Source organism: Ceratotherium simum, chromosome 13, assembly GCF_057802395.1.
Source record: "Ceratotherium simum simum isolate JZ-2026a chromosome 13, ASM5780239v1, whole genome shotgun sequence".
NCBI classification, from domain to species: Eukaryota; Metazoa; Chordata; class Mammalia; order Perissodactyla; family Rhinocerotidae; genus Ceratotherium; species Ceratotherium simum.
The window spans coordinates 51,117,903-51,138,591 of NC_141912.1; the positions used below are offsets into that span (position 1 = coordinate 51,117,903).

The window sequence follows — 20,689 nt, forward strand, 5'->3', positions numbered from 1 at the left end:
ATGCTGGTCACATCATTATTTTGAAGCCTGCTAGAAATAAGAAATTTCATTGATCGGCATATCAATGTGTGAATGAGGGCTGCTTTCCCAAATGATTCTGGCACTAGAAACTGATATACCTGGAAACAAGGAGTTACTCTCGGGACCTGTACTGTTAAGAACATAATATCAATGAGTCACAGAAGTGCAGGCTTTTAGTGTTTTCTTTTTATCTTCCATCTATTCTCTTCCAATTTAAACTTTTGTAAATCTCATTCTGGTAGAGCCTCACCTCATAGACCTGGTCTTGAAAATTATGAAGAAAAATTTAAGGAAAAATCTTAAAGAAAAAACTTTTAAATGATTCCTCAGTTAGTCTACTTGACAAGTTATAGGTGGAACCTAAAAGAAAGTCATAGCCTAGCAAATGTGAAACCAAGGCCAGCTCAAAAGCACAAGTGTTACTGAGAAGTTTCTGTCTGCATTGCATTTTACATTTGGTTTTATAACTTATTCCTTAAGGTAACATTGATGAAGTATTTAGTTAGTCCTAGTTAACCACTGAGGAAATTAAAGGGCAAAAGTCTTTTAAATATCCAACAAGTCTGGGACAAAGTATCCAGCTCTGCAGACTCTTTAAAATGTTACTCTTTAAAATATGCCCCTGGGAATCCCATGGTCAATGACACTGACTGAACATGTTTCTCCATGAACCTCAACTTACATGAAGACACCTTCATAAGTGTTAAGAGGATATCTGCCCTACAAAATAATGATAATATTACCCGACCTCAGAAGATATTCCCTTGGTGAAGAAAAATGTTCCAAAACTTGGAATTAAGGGAAAAAAATGATTACAGATCACTCTGGAGCATTTTCAAACAGGCTTATCCAAGTTTTATCAAATTCTCTGGAACATACTTTTGTTTGACTTAAAATTTAACATTAATTAGGGGCCAGTCTTGTTAATTTGCAGAAGATTGGTAAGCTGCAAATGATTTTTGTCCAGTAAAGATGCAAATGATGTTTGTAGACATGTAACCTCAAAGGTTACCGTTTTATTGCCCTGTATCCAATTTGGCAAACTTATTTCAGCTGTTCTTTCCTGGCTATATAATCTATATTTCTCAAATGTTTTTAAACCAGCTTTGCGATCCTGCTGGTTCTTTTATTAATGAGTTAAGTAACTTGTTGACAAGTGCTCATTATATATTCATGACAGCCATATTTTTAACTTTTTAAAAGTATACTAAGACAGTGTGAATTTAAGTTTCATGAGGAAGGACTCATATCAGGCCTCAATTAAATATTTGTTGTTGGGCTTCAGATACCTCACATCAAAACATTTGATTTCCTTTGCTGTTTCCAATAACTAAGAGATTTAAATCCTGTAAAGATTATTTTAAGGTATTTTATAAAACTTTGCATTATCACACTTGTGCATTAACTGCTTCCCAAAGTTGCATGTCTTTTAAATATCAAACTAACTTTCCTGACAAAATTAATAATTGATTATAAATATCTACTTTTCAGGTCAAATATGATGTTTAGTATTTTTAAATCCTTTTAGGTACTCTCTTAGATAAGGAATATTTTCCTAGAAAATCACAGTAATGCATACAATATTTAAATTACTTTTTTCAAGTAGATAACTGTGTCTCTATCAGAATTCAATCCTTTAAAAAGAGGATGTCGGGGGGGGCGGCCGGGTGGCGTAATGGTTAAGTTTGCGTGCTCCACTTCGGCAGCCCGGAGATCGCAGGTTCAGATCCAGGGCATGGACCTATGCATGGCTTGTCAAGCCATGCTGTGGCGGTGTCCCATATAAAGTAGAGGAAGATGGGCAAGGATGTTAGCCCAGGGCCAGTCTTCCCTCAGCAAAATGAGGAGGATTGGCAACAGATGTTAACTCAGGGCTCATCTTCCTCACAAAAAAAAAAAAAAAAAAAAAAGAGGATGTCAGAGCCAGCCTGGTGGCGTAGTGGTTAAGTTCACGTGTTTAGCTTTGGCAGCCCAGGGTTTGCAGGTTTGGATCCCCAGCACGGACCTACCCACCGCTCATCAAGCCATGCTGTGGTGGTGTCCCACATACAAAATAGGGGAAAGATTGGCATGAACGTTAGCTCAGCAACAGTTTTCCTCAAGCAAAAAGAGGAAGATTGGCAACAGACATTAGCTCAGGGCCAATCTTCCTCACCAAAAACAAAAAAAAATAGGATATCAAAATTTGCACTCTCACTACTCCTCTGTAGGAGGAGATTGTCTCTACTCTTTGTAAAAGTGGGAAGTGGTATTTTGCATAGGCTCATCTGGCTTGGAGTTTAATTAACGTGTGATCCACCACAAACTTGTTCAATAGTATTACCCTCTAATAAAGCAAAAATTATCAAACGTATTTCAGAAGAGAGATATTTTTAATGTTTTGTCAAGAAGAACTGGATCATATAAGCAATTTAGACACACCTTATACCCGGATTTCTAAAGCACCAGATATTGAATGAGTGTAGTCACCACTTCCGGGGTGGGGAAACAGTGAATGAGGTGGGCAGGACCGAAAGAGAAGATTTCATAAGACTCAATATCCCATGACTCTATTATAAATTAAAATTTTCCAATTAATAGCCAACCACATGTTATCAAAATAAAAAAAGTAGAATATTCAAAGTAAATTTTAATAATTAGAGGAAAATGTACATTTGGGTTCTTGCTTACCAGGATTCTCCAGAGCCTTAATTTCTATGTGGTCTTGCTTCTCATATCTTAATGATATAACCAAGTGAATTTTTTTTCTGAACAATGATGACTTCTTATTCATGATAGGAGCTATTCCGATTACAAAGGGGAAGGGGCTATTTTTTTTTCAAGAAGCAGATAATAAAAACACACTGTGCCGAAATTACCTGGAGGGGAAATGACAGTAAAAATAAAGTGCCAATTTGACCCAGAGATCAAAACTGCCAAGTTGGAGAAGCTCACATAACCATCTTGAGTTTCTGCCTGAGTACACCCTACAACAAGCACAGAAACAGAAAGTAGATGTTAGTTACCTACTCAAGAGCATTTCTTCAAGTCTTCTCTGTGGATAGGCAATTGGACAACAAAGGAAAAATTTTTTTTTAATTAAAGGGGTTACTAAATCCATCAGGCTTTCCTTAAAAAAGTCTTGGAACCAAATAATTCAGGATAGAATAATAATAATAACAGCTAACAAATGTTAAAAGCTTACTATGCCAGACAGTGTGCTTTATATATATCATTGTAAATAAACTACACCACAACCCTATAATATACGCTATTATCTATATACTAGAGATTAGGAAATAGGCTCATGAAAGTTCGTATTACTTGGTGCTGGGCTTAAAACCCAAATATACTTGATTTCAATTCTTTTTTTTTTTTTTTTTTTTATTGCAGTAACATTGGTTTATAACATTGCAAAAATTTCAGGTGTACATCATTGTACTTCTATTTCTGCATGGACTACATATGTTCACCACCAAAATACTAATTACAACCCATCACCACACACATGTACCGAATTATCCCTTTCACCCTCCACCCTCCCCCCTTCCCCTCTGGTAACCACCAATCCAATCTCTGTCCCTATGTGTTTGTTTATTGTTGTTATTATCTACTACTTAATGAAGGAAATCATACGGTATTTGGCCTTCTCCCTCTGACTTATTTCACTTTGCATTATACCCTCAATGTCCATCCATGTTGTCACAAATGGCTGGATTTCGTCGTTTCTTATGGCTGAGTAGTATTCCATTGTGTATATATACCACAGCTTCTTTATCCATTCGTCCCTTGATGGGCACTTAGGTTGCTTCCAAGTCTTGGCTATTGTGAATAAGGCTGCAATGAACACAGGGGTGCATGTACCTTTGCAAATTGGTGTTTTCAAGTTCTTTGGATAAATACCCAACAGTGGAATAGCTGGATCATATGGTAGTTCTATCGTTGATTTTGAGGAATCTCCATACTGTTTTCCATAGTGGCTGCACCAGTTTGCACTCCCACCAGCAGTGTATGAGAGTTCCCTTCTCTCCACATCCTCTCCAACACATGTTGTTTCCTGTCTTGTTAATTATAGCCATTCTGACAGGCGTGAGGTGATATCTCATTGTAGTTTTGATTTGCATTTCCCTGATAGTTAGTGATTTTGAACATCTTTTTCATGTGTCTGTTGGCCATCTGTATATCTTCTTTGGAGAAATGTCTGTTCAGGTCTTTTGCCCATTTTTTAATTGGGTTGGTAGTTTGTTGTTGAGATGCATGAGTTCTTTATATATTTTGGAGATTAAGCCCTTATCAGATGTATGGTTTGCAAATATCTTCTCCCAATTGTTAGGTTGTCTTTTCGTTTTGTTGATGGTTTCCTTTGCTGTGCAGAAGCTTTTTAGTTTGATGTAGTCCCATTTGTTTATTTTTTCTATTGTTTCTCTTGCCCGGTCAGATGTGGTGTTTGAAAAGATGTTGCTAAGACCGATGTCGAAGAGCGTACTGCCTATGTTTTCTTCTAGAACTTTCACAGTTTCAGGTCTTACATTCAAGTCTTTAATCCATTTGGAGTTAATTTTTGTGTATGGTGTAAGGTAAGGATCTACTTTCATTTTTTTGCATATGGCTATCCAGTTTTCCCAACACCATTTGTTGAAGAGACTTTCTTTTCCCCATTGTATGTTCTTGGCTCCTTTGTCAAAGATTAGCTGTCCATAGATGTGTGGGTTTATTTCTGGGCTTTCGATTCTATTCCATTGATCTGTGTGTCTGTTTTTGTGCCAGTACCATGCTGTTTTGGTTACTATAGCTTTGTAGTATATTTTGATATCAGGGAGTGTGATACCTCCAGCTTTGTTCTTTTTTCTCAGGATTCCTTTAGCTATTCGGGGTCTTTTGTTGTTCCATATGAATTTTAGGATTCTTTGTTCTATTTCTGTGAAAAACGTTGTTGGAACTTTGATAGGGATTGCATTGAATCTATAGATGGCTTTAGGAAGTATGGACATCTTAACTATGTTAATTCTTCCAATCCAAGAGCACGGAATATCTTTCCATTTCTTTGTGTCTTCTTCAATTTCTTTCAGAAATGTTTTATAGTTTTCGGTGTACAGATCTTTCACCTCTTTGGTTAAATTTATTCCTAGGTATTTAATTCTTTTTGTTGCAATTGTAAATGGGATTGTATTCTTAATTTCTCTTTCTGCTACTTCGTTGTTAGTGTACAGAAATGCAACTGATTTTTGTATGTTGATTTTGTATCCTGCAACTTTACCATATTCGTTTATTACTTCTAAAAGTTTTCTGGTGGATTCTTTAGGGTTTTCTATATATAAAATCATGTCATCTGCAAATAGTGACAGTTTCACTTCTTCCTTTCCAATTTGGATCCCTTTTATTTCTTTCTCTTGCCTGATTGCTCTGGCTAGGACTTCCAATACTATGTTAAATAGGAGTGGTGACAGTGGGCATCCTTGTCTGGTTCCTGTTCTTAGAGGGATAGCTTTCAGTTTTTCACCATTGAGGATGATATTAGCTGTGGGTTTCTCATATATGGTCTTTATTATGTTGAGATACTTTCCTTCTATCCCCATTTTATTCAGAGTTTTTATCATAAATGGATGCTGTATCTTGTCAAATGCTTTCTCTGCATCTATTGAGATGATCATGTGATTTTTGTTCTTCATTTTATTAATGTGGTGTATTACGTTGATTGATTTGCGAATGTTGAACCATCCCTGCATACCTGGAATAAATCCCACTTGATCATGGTGTATAATCTTTTTAACGTATTGTTGTATGCGATTTGCTAGTATTTTGTTGAGGATTTTCGCATCGATGTTCATCAGTGATATTGGCCTGTAATTTTCTTTTTTGTGTTGTCCTTGTCTGGTTTTGGTATCAGGGTAATGTCAGCTTCTGTAGAATGAGTTAGGGAGCTTCCCCCTCCTCAAGTTTTTGGAAGAGTTTGAGAAGGATAGGTATTAAGTCTTCTTTGAATGTTTGGGAGAATTCACCAGGGAAGCCGTCTGGTCCTGGACTTTTATTTTTGGGGAGGTTTTTGATTACTGTTTCGATCTCCTTACTGGTGATTGGTCTATTCAAATTCTCCACTTCTTCTTGATCCAGTTTTGGAAGGTTGTATGATTCTAAGAATTTATCCATTTCTTCCAGATTGTCGAATTGGTTGGCATATAGTTTTTCATAGTATTCTCTTATAATCTTTTGTATTTCTGAGGTGTCTGTTGTAACCTCTCCTCTTTCATTTCTGATTTTACTTATTTGTGCCTTCTTTCTTTTTTTCTTGGTGAGTCTAGCTAAAGGTTTGTCTATTTTGTTGATCTTTTCAAAGAACCAGCTCTTGGTTTTATTAATTTTTTCTATTGTTTTTTTAGTCTCTATTTCATTTATTTCTGCTCTGATTTTTATTATTTCCCTTCTTCTACTGATTTTGGGCTTTGTTTGTTCTTCTTTTTCCAGTTCCTTTAGGTGCATTTTTAGATTGTTTATTTGAGATTTTTCTTGTTTGTTGAGATAGGCCTGTATCGCTATAAACTTCCCTCTTAGAACCGCTTTTGCTGTATCCCATAAATTCTGGCATGTCGTATTTTCATTTTCATTTGTCTCCAGGTATTTTTTGATTTCTTCTTTGATTTCTTCGTTAACCCAGTCGTTGTTCAGTAGCATTTTGTTTAATCTCCATGTATTTGTGGCTTTTCTGATTTTCTTCCTATAGTTGATTTCTAGTTTCATACCGTTGTGGTCAGAAAAGATGCTTGGTATTATTTCAATCTTCTTAAATTTATGGAGACTTGTTTTGTGGCCTAATATGTGATCAATCCTGGAGAATGTTCCATGTGCATTTGAAAAGAACGTGTATTCTTCGGTTTTTGGATGGAATGCTCTGTATATATCTACTAGGTCCATCTGTTCTAAGGTGTCGTTTAAGGCCAATGTTTCCTTATTGATCTTCTGTTTGGATGATCTATCTGTTGGTGTAAGTGGAGTGTTAAAGTCCCTACTATTATTGTGATACTGTCTATTTCTGTTTTTATGTCTGTTAATAATTGCTTTATATATTTAGGTGCACCTACATTGGGTGCGTAGATATTTACAAGTGTTATATCCTCTTGTTGGATTGTTCCCTTGATCATTATGTAATGCCCTTCTTTGTCTCTTTTTACAGTTTTTGTTTTAAAGTCTATTTTGTCTGATATGAGTACTGCTACCCCAGCTTTCTTTTCATTGCCATTTGCGTGGAGTATCTTTTTCCATCCCTTCACTTTCAGTTTGTGAGTGTCTTTAGGTCTGAAGTGTGTCTCCTGTATGCAGCATATATATGGGTCTTGTTTTTTTATCCAGTCAGCCACCCTATGCCTTTTAATTGGGGCATTTAGTCCATTGACGTTTAAAGTAGCTATTGATAAGTATGTACTTACTGCCATTTTTTAACTTTTTTATTTTTTTTTCCTCAGTGTTTAAGTAGTCCTTCTCTGTTCCTTACTTCTTCTATACAGAATTGATGGTCACTTTAGTTTGACCTCTGTCTGAAAGCTGTACTCTTTAACTACCCTCCTCCCTCCTTTTATGTTTCTGATATCATATCTAACCTCTTTTTTGTGCATTTGTATCGATTACATTCTTATCATGGAAATAGATAATTTTTCCTATTTGTGGTCTTCTCTTTTCCCCTTAAATCAGTCCCTTTAACATTTCTTGTAACACTGGTTTCTTGGTGACAAACTCCTTTAATTTTTGCTTATCTGGGAAAATTTTGATCTCTCCTTCCATTTTGAACGATAACCTTGCCGGGTAGAGTATTCTTGGCTGTAAGTTTTTTCCTTTTAGCACTTTAAATATATCGTGCCATTCTCTTCTAGTCTGTAAGGTTTCTGCTGAGAAGTCAGCCGATAGCCTTATGGGGTTTCCTTTGTATGTAACTTGACATTCTCTTGCGGCTTTTAGGATTCTCTCTTTATCTTTAATTCTGGACATTTTGATTATGATGTGTCTTGGTGTGGGCCTCTTTGGGTTTATCTTGTTTGGGGCTCTCTGTGCCTCCTGTACCTGGATGTCTGTTTCCTTCCTTAGGTTAGGGAAGTTTTCATCTATTATTTCTTGAAATAGATTCTCTGCCCCCTTGTCTCGCTCTTCTCCTTCCGGGACACCTATAACACGGATGTTAGTGCGCTTGATGTTGTCCCAGAGGTCCCTTAGACTGTCCTCACTCTTTTTAATTCTTTTCTCTTTTACCTGTTCACCTTGGGTAATTTCTTCTAGTCTTTCTTCCAGCTCACTGATCCGTTCTTCTGTATCCTCTACTCTGCTTTTGAGTCCCTCTAATGAGTTTTTCATTTCCAGTATTGTATTCTTCATTTCTGATTGGTTCTTTTTATATCTTCCATTTCTTTGTTGACATTCTCACTGAGTTCATCTATTCTTCTCCCCAGATCAGTGAGCATCCTTAACACTCTTAGTTTGAACTCTCTGTCAGGTAGGTTGCTCATTTCTGTTTCACTTAGTTCCTTTTCTGGGGTTTTGTCCTGTTCCCTTACTTGGAATGTATTCTTTTGCCTCCTCATTTTGCCTCTTTCCCTGTGCTTGTGTCTACGTATTAGGTAGGTCAGCTACGTCTCCTGCTCTTGGATAGGTGACCTTATGTAAGTGATGCCTTAGGAGGCTTCCAGTGTGCTTCCCTCAGTTCTCAATGTTCCAGGGGTGGCCCCTATGTGGGCTACGTGTGTCCTTCTATTGTGGCCTGTTAGCTCTCCCTATAGGCGCCCAGGGAGGCTGAGTTATGCTCCTGGCCAGCTGTTGTAATGCTCAGCTGCTTGTAGTTGTTGTGGGCCCTTCAGTCTCTTTATCAGGTGTGGGGAGCCCCAGCACAGTTGGCTGTAAGTTCTAATACCACATTTGTGTTGCAGTATCTCTTTTAAGTGAGTAGGCCCCCAGTGTGGCAGGTTGTTAGGCTCAGGGCCTTAGAATTGCTGTAAACCTCTAGCCTATTAGGTCTCTTGTCAGCTCTCTGAGGATTGCAGCTGGGTGGGGCTGGCCTCAGGCACAGGAGCACCCAATTGTTTCAGGCTTTGGAAGGTGGGGCAAACCTCCTATGTGGGTCTTTGAGAAGCACAAGTCTTCTGCAGCTGACAAGCCCTGCCGCCCAGAGGTCCACACACACAGTCAACACAGTCCTGCCCCGTGTGAGCGTCCCGACCTCCCCAAGTGGACCCAGTCTCTCCACGGCGGGAGCCCCACACACTCCGCCACCACCCCACACTCTCCACCCGCTCCTTGTGCACACCCTGCCCCGCTCAAGTCAGCTCAGTTGCCAGGCTGCAGAAAATCCAGTCACCAATCTATGCAGGCCCACACGTTGCCTGAGGGCTTGTTGTTAGGTGGGGCCAGTCTCTAGGGTGGGCTGCCTGCCTTGGCTGAGCTGGATTAAATCGGTGCTCTAGCGGGTGGAGCAGACCCTGGGCTAGCAGGTCTCAGGGAAAACTCCAATGGCGTCTGTCTCAGCACGCTCACACCAGGCCACAACAATGGCCGCCGCCAATGTCCCAGTCCCTGGAGAGGTCTCACCCCTCACCGAGATGCAGTCAGGGCCTATTAGGTGAGTCTTTTGTCACCAAAGCAGTGTGCACCTTTCTTTCTGGTGATTTTAGGATGCTTTCTGGAACGGGTGAGTTTGTGCGCTGGCCCTTTAAGAGCCAGTTTTAGTTTCTTTGTGAACCGGGTTTTCTGGGGGTGCTCCCCAATGCTTTAGTAGCAGGCAAGGTCAGATATTATGCCACTGGTGTCGATTGTGCTGGGTCCACAAAATGCCCACAGCTGGGGCGCTCCCCTGCTCAGGGCCCCGCGCCTCCAGGGAGGCTGCGTACCTGTGAGCTGCTCCCGGCGGCCGTGACGCTGGCGGCTTGTGAAGGCAGCATTTTTCCTCTCCGGAAGGGAGTCTCTGCCTCTTCCACCCCAGTTAGGATTGTCCGTTGTTGCAGGAGTTCCTCTCATCCAGTTTTCAGTTCTGTCTCAGGGGTAATTTTTCCACGAGTAGTTGTAAATTGGCTGTGTCCACGGGAGGAGGTGAGTTCAGAGTCTGCCTACGCCACCATCTTGACTCCGCCCTGATTTCAATTCTTAACCACTACTGTATATGGACTATTTTCTTATTAAATGTCTCTCAAGAAAGAAAGTCTATTAGCTTTCCAGGTGGTCACTTCCTAGGCTTTGCCTCTCTTCTATTCAAGGTATCTGTAATTTATCGGATAGCAGAATTAAGCTGCTAGACAAGGACCACAGCAATGCATCAAATCATGACGGATAAAGGCTACCCTGATTTAGCAACTTGGATTGCCTGGGCTATGGTTTCCCCACATAAAATGCAAAACAAAAAGTTTACGTCTTCCAACAGTAGGCTATCCATTTATAAAGTGAAAGAAGGAACTTAACTCAGGATCACATTCACAATGCCATTAATTAGTCTTCTGACTCCACTATCCTCAAATTACTTTGCCAATTAACAGCTGCTACATTTCACTCTGGAAATGTCACCATGATTGGTTTGATGGACACTGAGAAAGCAGAGTGGTCTTAAAGTTTATAAATTGGTTTGAGATCTTTAAGGCTGAAAGGTATCATAAAGATACAATATGCTTAGTGTTAACATTTTTCAATTCAATTGCTCCATCCTTTTTGTGAAAATATTGTCTTTCCTCATGAATTTTGCAGAGCTAACTAAAACTTCCTTTTTCAGAAACATCTTTTCCTTCATCTCTTCAGAGTCCCAAAATAAATAAAATGCCCAGAAAAATGGAAATAAATAAGCCAAGACTCAAATAAATGATAGGCGCCCAAGATAAATGCAGTTTATACTCTTTAAAACCTATATGCATCAAAATTATGGTCAATAAACTCTTGCAAACAATGAACCGCAGAGTACAGATGTTCAACATGAAATCGTTGGCTGCAGTTTTCCTTTGACAAACGTCCTTATTGTTCTCATCTTTGGAGGAATACAAAGCAGCATTTAATCGAAATGTGTCCGTGGAGCACAGTGAGCCTGCCTCGTAGAACAGCCGCCAAACTGCCTAATGGAAAGTACTTTAGCTCCAAATGAGTTTGCTTTTGTGTTAAATACCAGCTTGCCTCGGAGATCTCTACAAAGATTCCCATATATATCTATGATATTCTCAGATTTGAAGCATATGTGCCCCAAAGCTGAGGCGGTTGCTGCCGAGTACAGTACATTACTCCAGGGTTCATCATATCCCTGGAATGGCAAGTGTAAAATATACAAATGCCATTGACAGGCTCCCTGATCAAGCTGGAATAAACAATGGGATGAGATTGGGGTGTTGGGTTTGAAGCAAGATTGAAATTGATGACATGACTACCAGGGACTGCTACCTGAATGTGTTTCTGCAGGGCGTATGGCTTCTAAAATACCTTTTCAGCCCAAATTCTCCCCACAACTATCCCTCTCACCCCTAGCCACACACTAGCAAACTGTTAGATCATTAATGTTGAGACTTTATTTTTTCAAATATTAAGAACATATTTTTGTCTACAACTAAGATCTATAATTAAATACCAAAGGAACTGAAGGACCCTTTAGTAATAATCTTTGAGTATCTATTACTATAATCTATTAACTTTTTGTTAATAGATTATAACATCTTTTTTACTGAGGAGGATCTACTGAGACAAAAGAACATGAACTTAAATTGCAGAATGAATGATTTACACTAGACATATAGATATGGTTTTGTTGTAGCTATTTTTTTCTCCAGAAAATACTTAGAATAAGTTAGGTAATTCATCCCAAATGGTTTTGGTTCCATTCTTTCTGAAGTTAAGGAGAAGTACTTCATGTTGGTTTCAAGACACACTTTCAGTCTCATGAAATAGGGTGTTTTGGTGATGTGGACATTCTCAAAACAGAAAACTATACAAAATTTTCCCCCTATTTTATTTTATTTTCTTTTAATTTTTTGTTTATTGTAGTAACATTGGTTTATAACATTGTATAAATTTCAGGTGTACATCATTATACTTCTATTTCTGCATAGATTACATCATGTTCACCACCCATATACTAATTACAACCCATCACCACACACATGTGCCGAATTATCCCTTTCACCCTCCTCTCTCCCCCCCTTCCCCCTATTTTAGGGTAAAAAAAAAAAATGTGTGCATAGGAGACCACCTCAGCCCATTCCTGATACTTTCCTACTGAATCTCCCAAGCAGGACAATGGTGACAAAACTGATCATACAAAATAGATTATACCAAATCAAACGTGTCAATTATTCATTAGTAAGGAACCTGCCCTTCAACATGTCACCAACAAGTCTCAAAGGGTGCTTTATTACCATGACAGCAGTAACTCTGCATAAATAGCCAATACTTATAACCATATTTCTAGAAAGAGGAGTTGGCAAAAGTTAACCAGATTCCTTGCTTCTTCCCCCATTAGGATATGCAAAAATCCTGGTGATGATAGATGATTGTACCTAAGACATAACTGTTATTCCTCTTTTTTTGTTTCTTTTACCAATACTAAAATATACATTATAATCTTTATTTAATATGCATATTTTGAAAACATTTGTTATTTTCAAACAGCAACTGAGCTAATATTTAGAAAGTCTTTCTAATCTAAAACAGCAACACAATGTTTAGTTCAGAGATTTATTTTGATCCTAGCTCTTGGTTAGAATTATTCGAAACTTCTGAATTCGTGCAGACAAGGTAAATCCATTGGTTGGATTCTTCTAGATTGTCCTGTACAGGTTTTTGAGGAGGGCTGTCTGGGTTATAGGTTTTGGAGTGGAAGTGGATGCTTTCCTTTCTGAGAATATTTTTCATGACCTACCTTAAAAATCATTTTTAATCAGTTTGAATTCTTGGGACACTTTAGTAATTTTCCCATCAAAACTAGTTAGAGGGATTAAAGGGATTTAACAGGTCCACTTTTTCAGACATTATAATCTTTGGCCTGCTACTGGAATAGAGGAGATGATTTCAGAATGCCCCAGTGGACCATCCTGTTCTTGATTATATCAGGTTGATACAAAAGAAATTTCTCTTCACTTCAGAGTAAACCCCAGAGTTGAACATGATTGTCCATGATTGGGACTCCCTCAAATGAGAGGGAAGTACACAATCCCATCCATAACCAGAGGGAGAATCTCTGGGTGCTCTGATGACTATGAGGCTGCTTGTTCTGAGAGGACAGCCCTGTGCATTGAGCATTGAGGATCTCAGGCAAGATCTGCATGTTGAGAGATGCCCCCCTGGGCTGCACACATAGAGGAGGCCCCTAGAAGGAACAATGATTAATAATTTGTGGGGTGGGCTAGAGGGGAGCAGATAAGAGAACAGAAAGTCCTTTTGACTCTCTGAAACACAAATTGTAACGGTCATAAACCAGACACCGATCATTCCTGTTGTCTCCAAACTTTCGTCACACGTACGGAAAGACCTCTGTCTTAACGTGGCCCCAGCAGCCAGTGCTTCCTTACCTTTTCCCGTTTCTCCTCATCAAAACTCTTGCCTTTCGCTCTTTCTCCAGTCTTCCCCCTTTCGGTAAATAACACCAATATCCACCCAGTATATCGAGGTCAAAACCTAAAAGTCATCCTTAAGTCCTGTTTCCTTTACTCCCAGCAGATCCTGTTGATATTACTGCTAAAAGAGACTCTGGATCCACATACTTTGGTCTCCACCATAGTCTCTTGCCTGGCCTTCTGCGATCACTTCCCAACTGGCTTCCTAGATTTACTCTTGCCGTCCTCTAATCCACCCTCCACAGAACAGGGGAGTCTTCTAAACATGTAAGTCAGACCTCCTCACGGCCTGCTTGCAACCCTCCAATGGCTTCGCCTGTCGTGAGCGCCAAGTCCAAACTCCCTCTGTTGTCTGACTCCAGCCCACCTCTCTGACTTCACCTCCTCCCTTTAACTCCCTCAGTCGCTAGACTCCTTTGCCTTCTTTCTGCTTCTCAAACACATTCTCCTTAAAATATTTTCTGTGGATCACATTGTGTACTGTTTTAAAACATAACAACATAATGATTGAACCAATTCATAAGAAAATAACCTGCACTTTTTAAGCTCTAAAACAAAGACAAGACAGACCAGTGGCAGTGGCAGGACTGACCCTTGGGGATTCTGAGTTCCTAACCTGTGACAGCCCACTAGGGGACCTTCTCATATCTTTGAGTTGGTTGTATTCCAAGAGTTTTTTGTCAGAACTTAGAACTCAGGAACCATTTTTCCTATAAAAACCATGCATATCTGCTTGTTTCTTTCTAGGCCAGGCCCCCAAATGCACTTTCTGGGCCTCTCTGAAGAATATGTAATCAAACTTTCTTCGGCCAAGGCTAAGAATCTGCACTTTAAGTAATACCCATTTAGATTTTCATATACACAGGCTCCAGGGAAATTAAATGAAGCTAGCAGTGGTACTGGCATTGAGCAGGAAGGTAAGAGAGGGCAAAGAAAGATGGAGAGGGGACAATGAACTCTGAGGGCCTGCTCTGGGCTAGGTGCTTCACATTTGCCATTGCATTTATTCTTTATAACATTAAGAATGAGTGTTTCTGCTTCCCTACAGAAGCCACATTCTACCTGTGAATTGCTCCCTGGGCCAGTCCATGACGCTGTACCAGAGAACCTGTTGTCTTAGGGGGCCTGAGTAGTCCATAGCAAAGCTGGGATTTGAGACCCAGCTGAAGATTCCATGCCCTTTTCCTTACACCATATTGAGGATACGGGGATGACGAAAATGTTCCTTCATCATGCAAGGGAAGGGAGAGGAGGAGGTGGTTCCTTAGGTATTTACTGCCAGCCCAATCTTCCTTTTCGCAGAGACTGGCATTGTAGACTGGGATGAAGGAGATTTCTTTCAAATTACTGAAGATATTGAGTGTTACCAACCTTGCTGTGAATTCCTAATGGTTGCAAACATCTTCTGTGCAGATGCAGTGCTAACAGGTCTCTGAATGTCACAGATACCTACCTTTCAGCACTGAGTCTGATGTCCCTTCCAGGGAAACAGAAATGGCCCAAGGCTCTGAGGGGGCGCCCAAGGACTCCACTCTCTGATTCTGGAGATAGGAAAAAAGAAAGAAAAAGATGGATTCAGAAGAGAATTTTGTGAAGTTATCTAAAAAAGAATTCAGACAAAATCTTTCATAAAGCACATATTAGGTAGAAATAATAAGCAAAGGAAGGAAATTGATAAATAAATATTTTTTCTCTTGTTAAGAATAATCAAAATTAGCTTAATGAGAGAAGAGAAGAGAGATTACTGCATGAAAATTTAGGGCAGGGCAGTGAAAAGGAGAAAGGAAAGCTAAGTTATAGAAGAGGAGAGCGGCATTATGTGCTGAAGGTTAATAAGGAACGAAAGGTCAGGAGAAGAAAGCAGGGGAGAGTCAAGGAGTGCCAGACTAGATCGAAAGTGACAGGTTTCCTAGTGTGAACCTCAGTCCCACGGCCTTCTGCCCTCTGCAAACATGTCAGGGGATGCATTTTAAAAATAAAGAGTGGAAAGCTGATTTAACTATCACATTGCACTTTTTTTTTTTTCTCATGACTTTAGTAAATACAGAAAACATAAAATAGAAGTGGAGGACATGGACACTGAAATTAGAACTAAGCACTGAAGCCTCTTGTTGATGATTTACTTAACCACATATAAGAGAAATCATTTAAAATAACATAAGACTATAATGCAGATGTGATGGCATAAATGCCTTCATTAGCATATGAAATTACTCCTTCAGATATAGATATACTTCTTTGAGAAGGCTAGATTTCCGAGAAGATATGAGACCTACTTGAAGAATTCGCTTGGGGAGGAAAGGTATCAGAATTATATTTTTACCCTTAATCAAATTCTGGACTTTCATAGCAAGTGGAAGGAAAGTAGGCTGTGAAGGAAAATGAAGAGAGTAGTAACAAGTTCTAAGCGCAGCAAATGTCACGCAGTGGGCACTCTGTAAATATGCATCATGATGATGAAATGGAAAACATATGCTGAATACAAAATGCCACCTGGCTCTAAAGAAAGATTATTACCTGTGAACAAGTTACCTGCTTATCTAGAAAAACCAGTTGTGGTTGTACTACAAGTTCTTTTCCCACTTCTCCATCTGAAGGCTCAACTAGGACTGCAAGAGCATAGGGCCGAGTATATATCAAGTTCCCAGTTTTAAAGCTGCTTGTATTTCTGGCACATGTTAAAAAAAAATAGAATACATCCATGAGATTACAAATATCACTGCAGTAGCTATTTTCCATAATACATTATTACCAGTGAAAATATTCACATTTGCCTTTGTTTCTAGAAACTTAGTAATATACTGTACGGCAAACATGACCTTATAACCAAAGCATAATTATATGTTTATTTTATATGTTTGCTTATCCAAAGTAAAGGATAGACTGGGTGTATGTGTATGTGTGGGGGGAGCGGGGGGGGCGGCAGGGGGGGAGAAGCACAAATTATGAATCTAGGTTTTTATCACAGTTTATTAACATCAGCCCCAAAGCTTCAGAGAGGGAACTTAGCAGACTGAAATACTTAGAAGGTGGGATATGTTCAGTAGTATGCTCGTAAATCAGCTCTCCCCCAATAGGCCCTGATTTGTAGCGTTTTCCAGTTTCCGGAGTATACGTACTCTCACTATGGCTGATTCAGTGGTACCGAGATGACATCACTGAAAAGAATTGGGAAGACATGCCAGAGGGCCAGCTCCTGCACACCACTGTTTTATATGGAAAAGCTCATGGAAACCTCACAACAACCCTTTCATAGTTATATTCTCCACAGTGTGCTTGCACTAACTAGGTTCAATAACCGTGGGATTAATTGATTAATTTATTTTAACTGAATGAAGCCCATAGGGAGAATAATACTTATAAATATATGCTGAGCTCTTACTGTGTACCAGGTACTATTCTAAGCTTCCCACATATAAACCCATTGTATCTTTAAAATGACACTATGATGTAGGTACCCTTATTTACACATGAAGAAACTGAGGTCCAAAAAGGCTGAAGTCACTTGCTAAAGGTCTTACACATAGTAAGTGTGTGGCCAGGGTCTCCAGCAGTTAACCAATGGGCTATATTGTTTTTCACCTCTTTCGAGCACATTGATTGCTGATGTGACTTAGCAGTAAAATGCAATAAATAAAAAATAATAATAAAATGGTTATATAATTCACAATACCTTAAAAGGTCTTTTTCCCAGAGCTTTGGTATTTTTGATAACCAAAGATATCTTCATTAAAAGAACATTATAGATTATATATCTATTGTCCCATTAAGCTTATTGTGTATTACACACCATAACATGCAATTGATTTTTAGCAATTAAATAGAGATATATAGACATCATTTATCACATATATCACCCTAATATAGAGCATCCCTTGGTGATTTATACTCAAAAACAGCCTAGGTCGGGTCTAACAAGGCTTTTATTTTTTAAAAAAAGTATCTTATCCTGCCCTCAATTAAATGCCTGTGAGTCAACTATTTTATTCCCCCACCTTTTACTTATTTTTTTTTTTCTGTGAGGAGAAAAGGATAAAATATTTATCTAAAGTGGAGAGTGAATGTCAGGTAATGGTGACAATTAGTCCTAAAATGAGGCAATAGCGGAAGAGCAAATACACTAGATAACCAACTATGAAGTTTCTCTAGGAAGCAATTTCCCTCTCCCCTGAGAATCCTGGGAAATGGGGACAGAGTGGGAACATGTGGCTCTAACAACCCCCTTTGGTCATCTACCAGCTAAGGCCCTGACCTCTCTGCTAGAATCACTTACTGGGAATTCAACATACACTAGCCTAATCATCATTTATTAGTTTCCTTAGCCTGACTTTTTTTTTTTAAATGGAACAATTTAAATCAGATTTTTAAAATCCATGCTATTAATTCTATCCTTCTATGGGTCCTAGGTTACTGGAAAATTCTAACATTGTTACCAGATCCTATTTCTCCCCTAACCTCTTTCTGAAGTGCTTTCTGATACAGGACAGCATGCAGGCTAGCAGTGTGGGTTAAAGGAACCGAAAGACTCCATCAAAGATCCTGACATAAGTACATTGATGTCTAGAGATGAAGGGATGGGAACCGACTGCCTGAACCCCCGCTGAAAGGCCCGTCCCTGACACACTTTAAAGTTTATTGTGAGCAAACATCTCTTATTAAATGTAAACAGCATGGCACTGGAGGTCAGAGACTTGCTGCTAGAGCGTATCCCAAGGTAATACCACTTTAAGCTCCACATAAACTCTTAAGCAGTTTCTATCCTAAAACCTGACCGTAGGTGGTACAGTTTTTTACGATATGTTATAATAGTGCAATAAATCTGTTAGCTTAAAATCGAATCTCCGTGGCCTTTTAGAGAAATCATCATTAAATGCAGGGTCCTGTTAATGATGCCATCGAAGTGAAATTGTTTAATCTGCTAAGGGGGTGAAAGGTCACCAAATGAATTTTTTATAATACATCAACTTGACACGCAATAGGGAAAACTGTAATAGATAAAGGCAAAGGAAAAGGGCACTGTCTTCTTCTGATAGGTCAATAGCAGCCAAGAGAGTCACTCATCCACTTTCCTTTCACGATGGGGCTCCTTTTGCATTTAATATGGACACCCAATTAATACCTCAGCACCACAGACAACCTCATTTTAGGTGACTTATAGCAATTTCTCCCCCTTCCCTGAAATGAAAGTGATCACAATACATCATAGCATTGTGCGAATTAACGTTAATTGATTCAAGTTACCAAGCAATGATGGGCCACTTATATAATCTAGGCGTTATTGGGTGCTAGAAGGGATGGAGGGAAGATTAGATTCCAGTGTCCGTTGCTGTGACGACGGGAGTCACCTGACGCCTTGTTAGACAGTTGTAAGGTTCTATTGCTGGCCCCAGTGGGGTCGTCAGTAAACTAGAGAGATGTCCAAACATCATTATATGCTGCTCCGATATTAAAGCAAAGGGATTAGCAACTTATTGCAAGCAACCTGGATTTGTCATTGTGCTGTCGTTATCCAATTTCCAAGCGCTAATGTGACTGTAGCCTGCAGGCAGAAGGACCTACAGCCAAACTTTAAAAAATAGGGGAGGAAAGTTCCCTCCAATCCTCCCAGTTTTCACCACTATTTAACAGCTTCCAATACCCAGTCAGGTATGTGAAAGAATTTTTTTTTTCCTTCAATGCTTAAGTGCAGGCTAAAAGAGAAAGATGAAGGGCATATAGAAATATCCCAGTTTAGAAATCACCACTATTCACTTCAAGTCTTGCTTGTCAATCTGCCAGAGCCGAAATGCTTACTCTGGGGAGGTGGGGATTATTTCCATTTGCATGGCAAACCCAGCAAACAAATAAACAAATAAACAAATAAATCCTATTGGTGAAAGCTGGCTGTGGGCAAGACCTCTGGTGGGGTGAGGGTGTGGGTTAGACATACTTCCTCACTTCCTCTTTAACATTCATTTCCTGAAAGCTACTGAGTCAGGTTCCTGTAAAAGAGCCCCATGTTTTGATTAAATGTTTCAGGGTGTCCTGCGCATTTTCAATCATGCTTGCTTTAAATAGGCTAGATAGGGGAGAGTCTACGAGTGCCATTAGAGGACTTGAATTCCAAGGGAGTTTGCCAGATTCTATACCCTGGAAGAAGAAAGTAGTTCTCTAGTCAATTCAGTTTCACATATGTTAACCCTCCTACCATATACAAACATTGTTCAAGGCACTGTCAGGTACACAAAGATAAATAGAACACCACGACCTCTGTCCTTCAGGAACATTCTTCCATATAGTTTGTAAGACAAGAATGACTTTCCTGGCTATCTCTTAGTTGACAAACACCATTTTACTTATATTTCATAGTTCTTATGCTCCCTATTAAACCTAGCCAGATGTCCTTAGTGGTTGTCAACTTCTAAGAGGGAAGAAATGTCTTATGACCTGGTGGTTTCCTTCTGGTACAATAGCATAGTGATTCCAATCCTGGCACATAGTAAGCACCTGATACATGTTACTATAGTAACACTATGAAAAATTAGTACCCACCATGCTCTTCCTCTGTTCTTAGGTCACTAAATGCCTCTGGAAAGCCACCACCTATCTTGGCCTGGCCAACATCAAGTTCTGGTACACTTCTCAATTGGTGTGCTGACTGCCATGCTCTAATACTTATCATTAAACTCCTGTGATTCTATAGAATTATTCATTTCAAAGTGAGATTTGAGTAACCCTAGGTATAGGTTGCAGTGTGCCAGGAGTATATAAAGACATGGAATAAACATGGCACGTCTTCCAACAAGGTCAATTCAGGGTCAAAACCTAAGTACTGTAGTTGGTAAATCACTTAAAATAATGTGTTATAAATCTAGCATGAATATCTTATCTGGGATAATGGAAACTCTGAATACATTTTTGAAGATCATATACAAAATATTCAAAATTTCCTGTTTGTATTGGGGTGCTATAGTAGTCATAGTCTGACCAGGAAAACAGGAATCACTCAAGATCTTTCTGACGGAAGGGATTCAATACACGATATTGGTTGCACAGGTGTATCTGAATAGCAGAGAAGCCAAACAGGTTACATTTCACTATTTGCAACAAATATGTAATTATCATTTATTATGCATGACACTGTGCTAAGGTACTCTTGG

The 20,689-nt window shown here is 39.2% G+C and overlaps 1 protein-coding gene and 1 long non-coding RNA gene across 3 annotated transcripts in view; one reads left to right on the forward strand and one right to left on the reverse strand.

Moving 5' to 3' along the window:
- Positions 1 to 20,689, reverse strand: part of PKHD1 (PKHD1 ciliary IPT domain containing fibrocystin/polyductin) — a 431,042-nt gene that overhangs the window by 26,588 nt on the left and 383,765 nt on the right. For both annotated transcript variants that reach the window (XM_014782549.2, XM_087438704.1), the window contains 3 exons: positions 16,083 to 16,218; positions 15,004 to 15,091; positions 2,880 to 2,987 (listed from right to left, as the gene is read on the reverse strand). In XM_014782549.2, the coding sequence (XP_014638035.2) occupies positions 2,880 to 2,987; positions 15,004 to 15,091; positions 16,083 to 16,218 (332 nt within the window). The remainder of the gene's footprint in view (positions 1 to 2,879; positions 2,988 to 15,003; positions 15,092 to 16,082; positions 16,219 to 20,689) is intronic.
- LOC147915726 (uncharacterized) overlaps positions 9,445 to 20,689 on the forward strand; it is a 46,672-nt gene continuing 35,427 nt past the window's right edge. The window contains exon 1 of the long non-coding RNA XR_015554157.1: positions 9,445 to 9,595. This is a non-coding gene — a long non-coding RNA (uncharacterized LOC147915726). The remainder of the gene's footprint in view (positions 9,596 to 20,689) is intronic.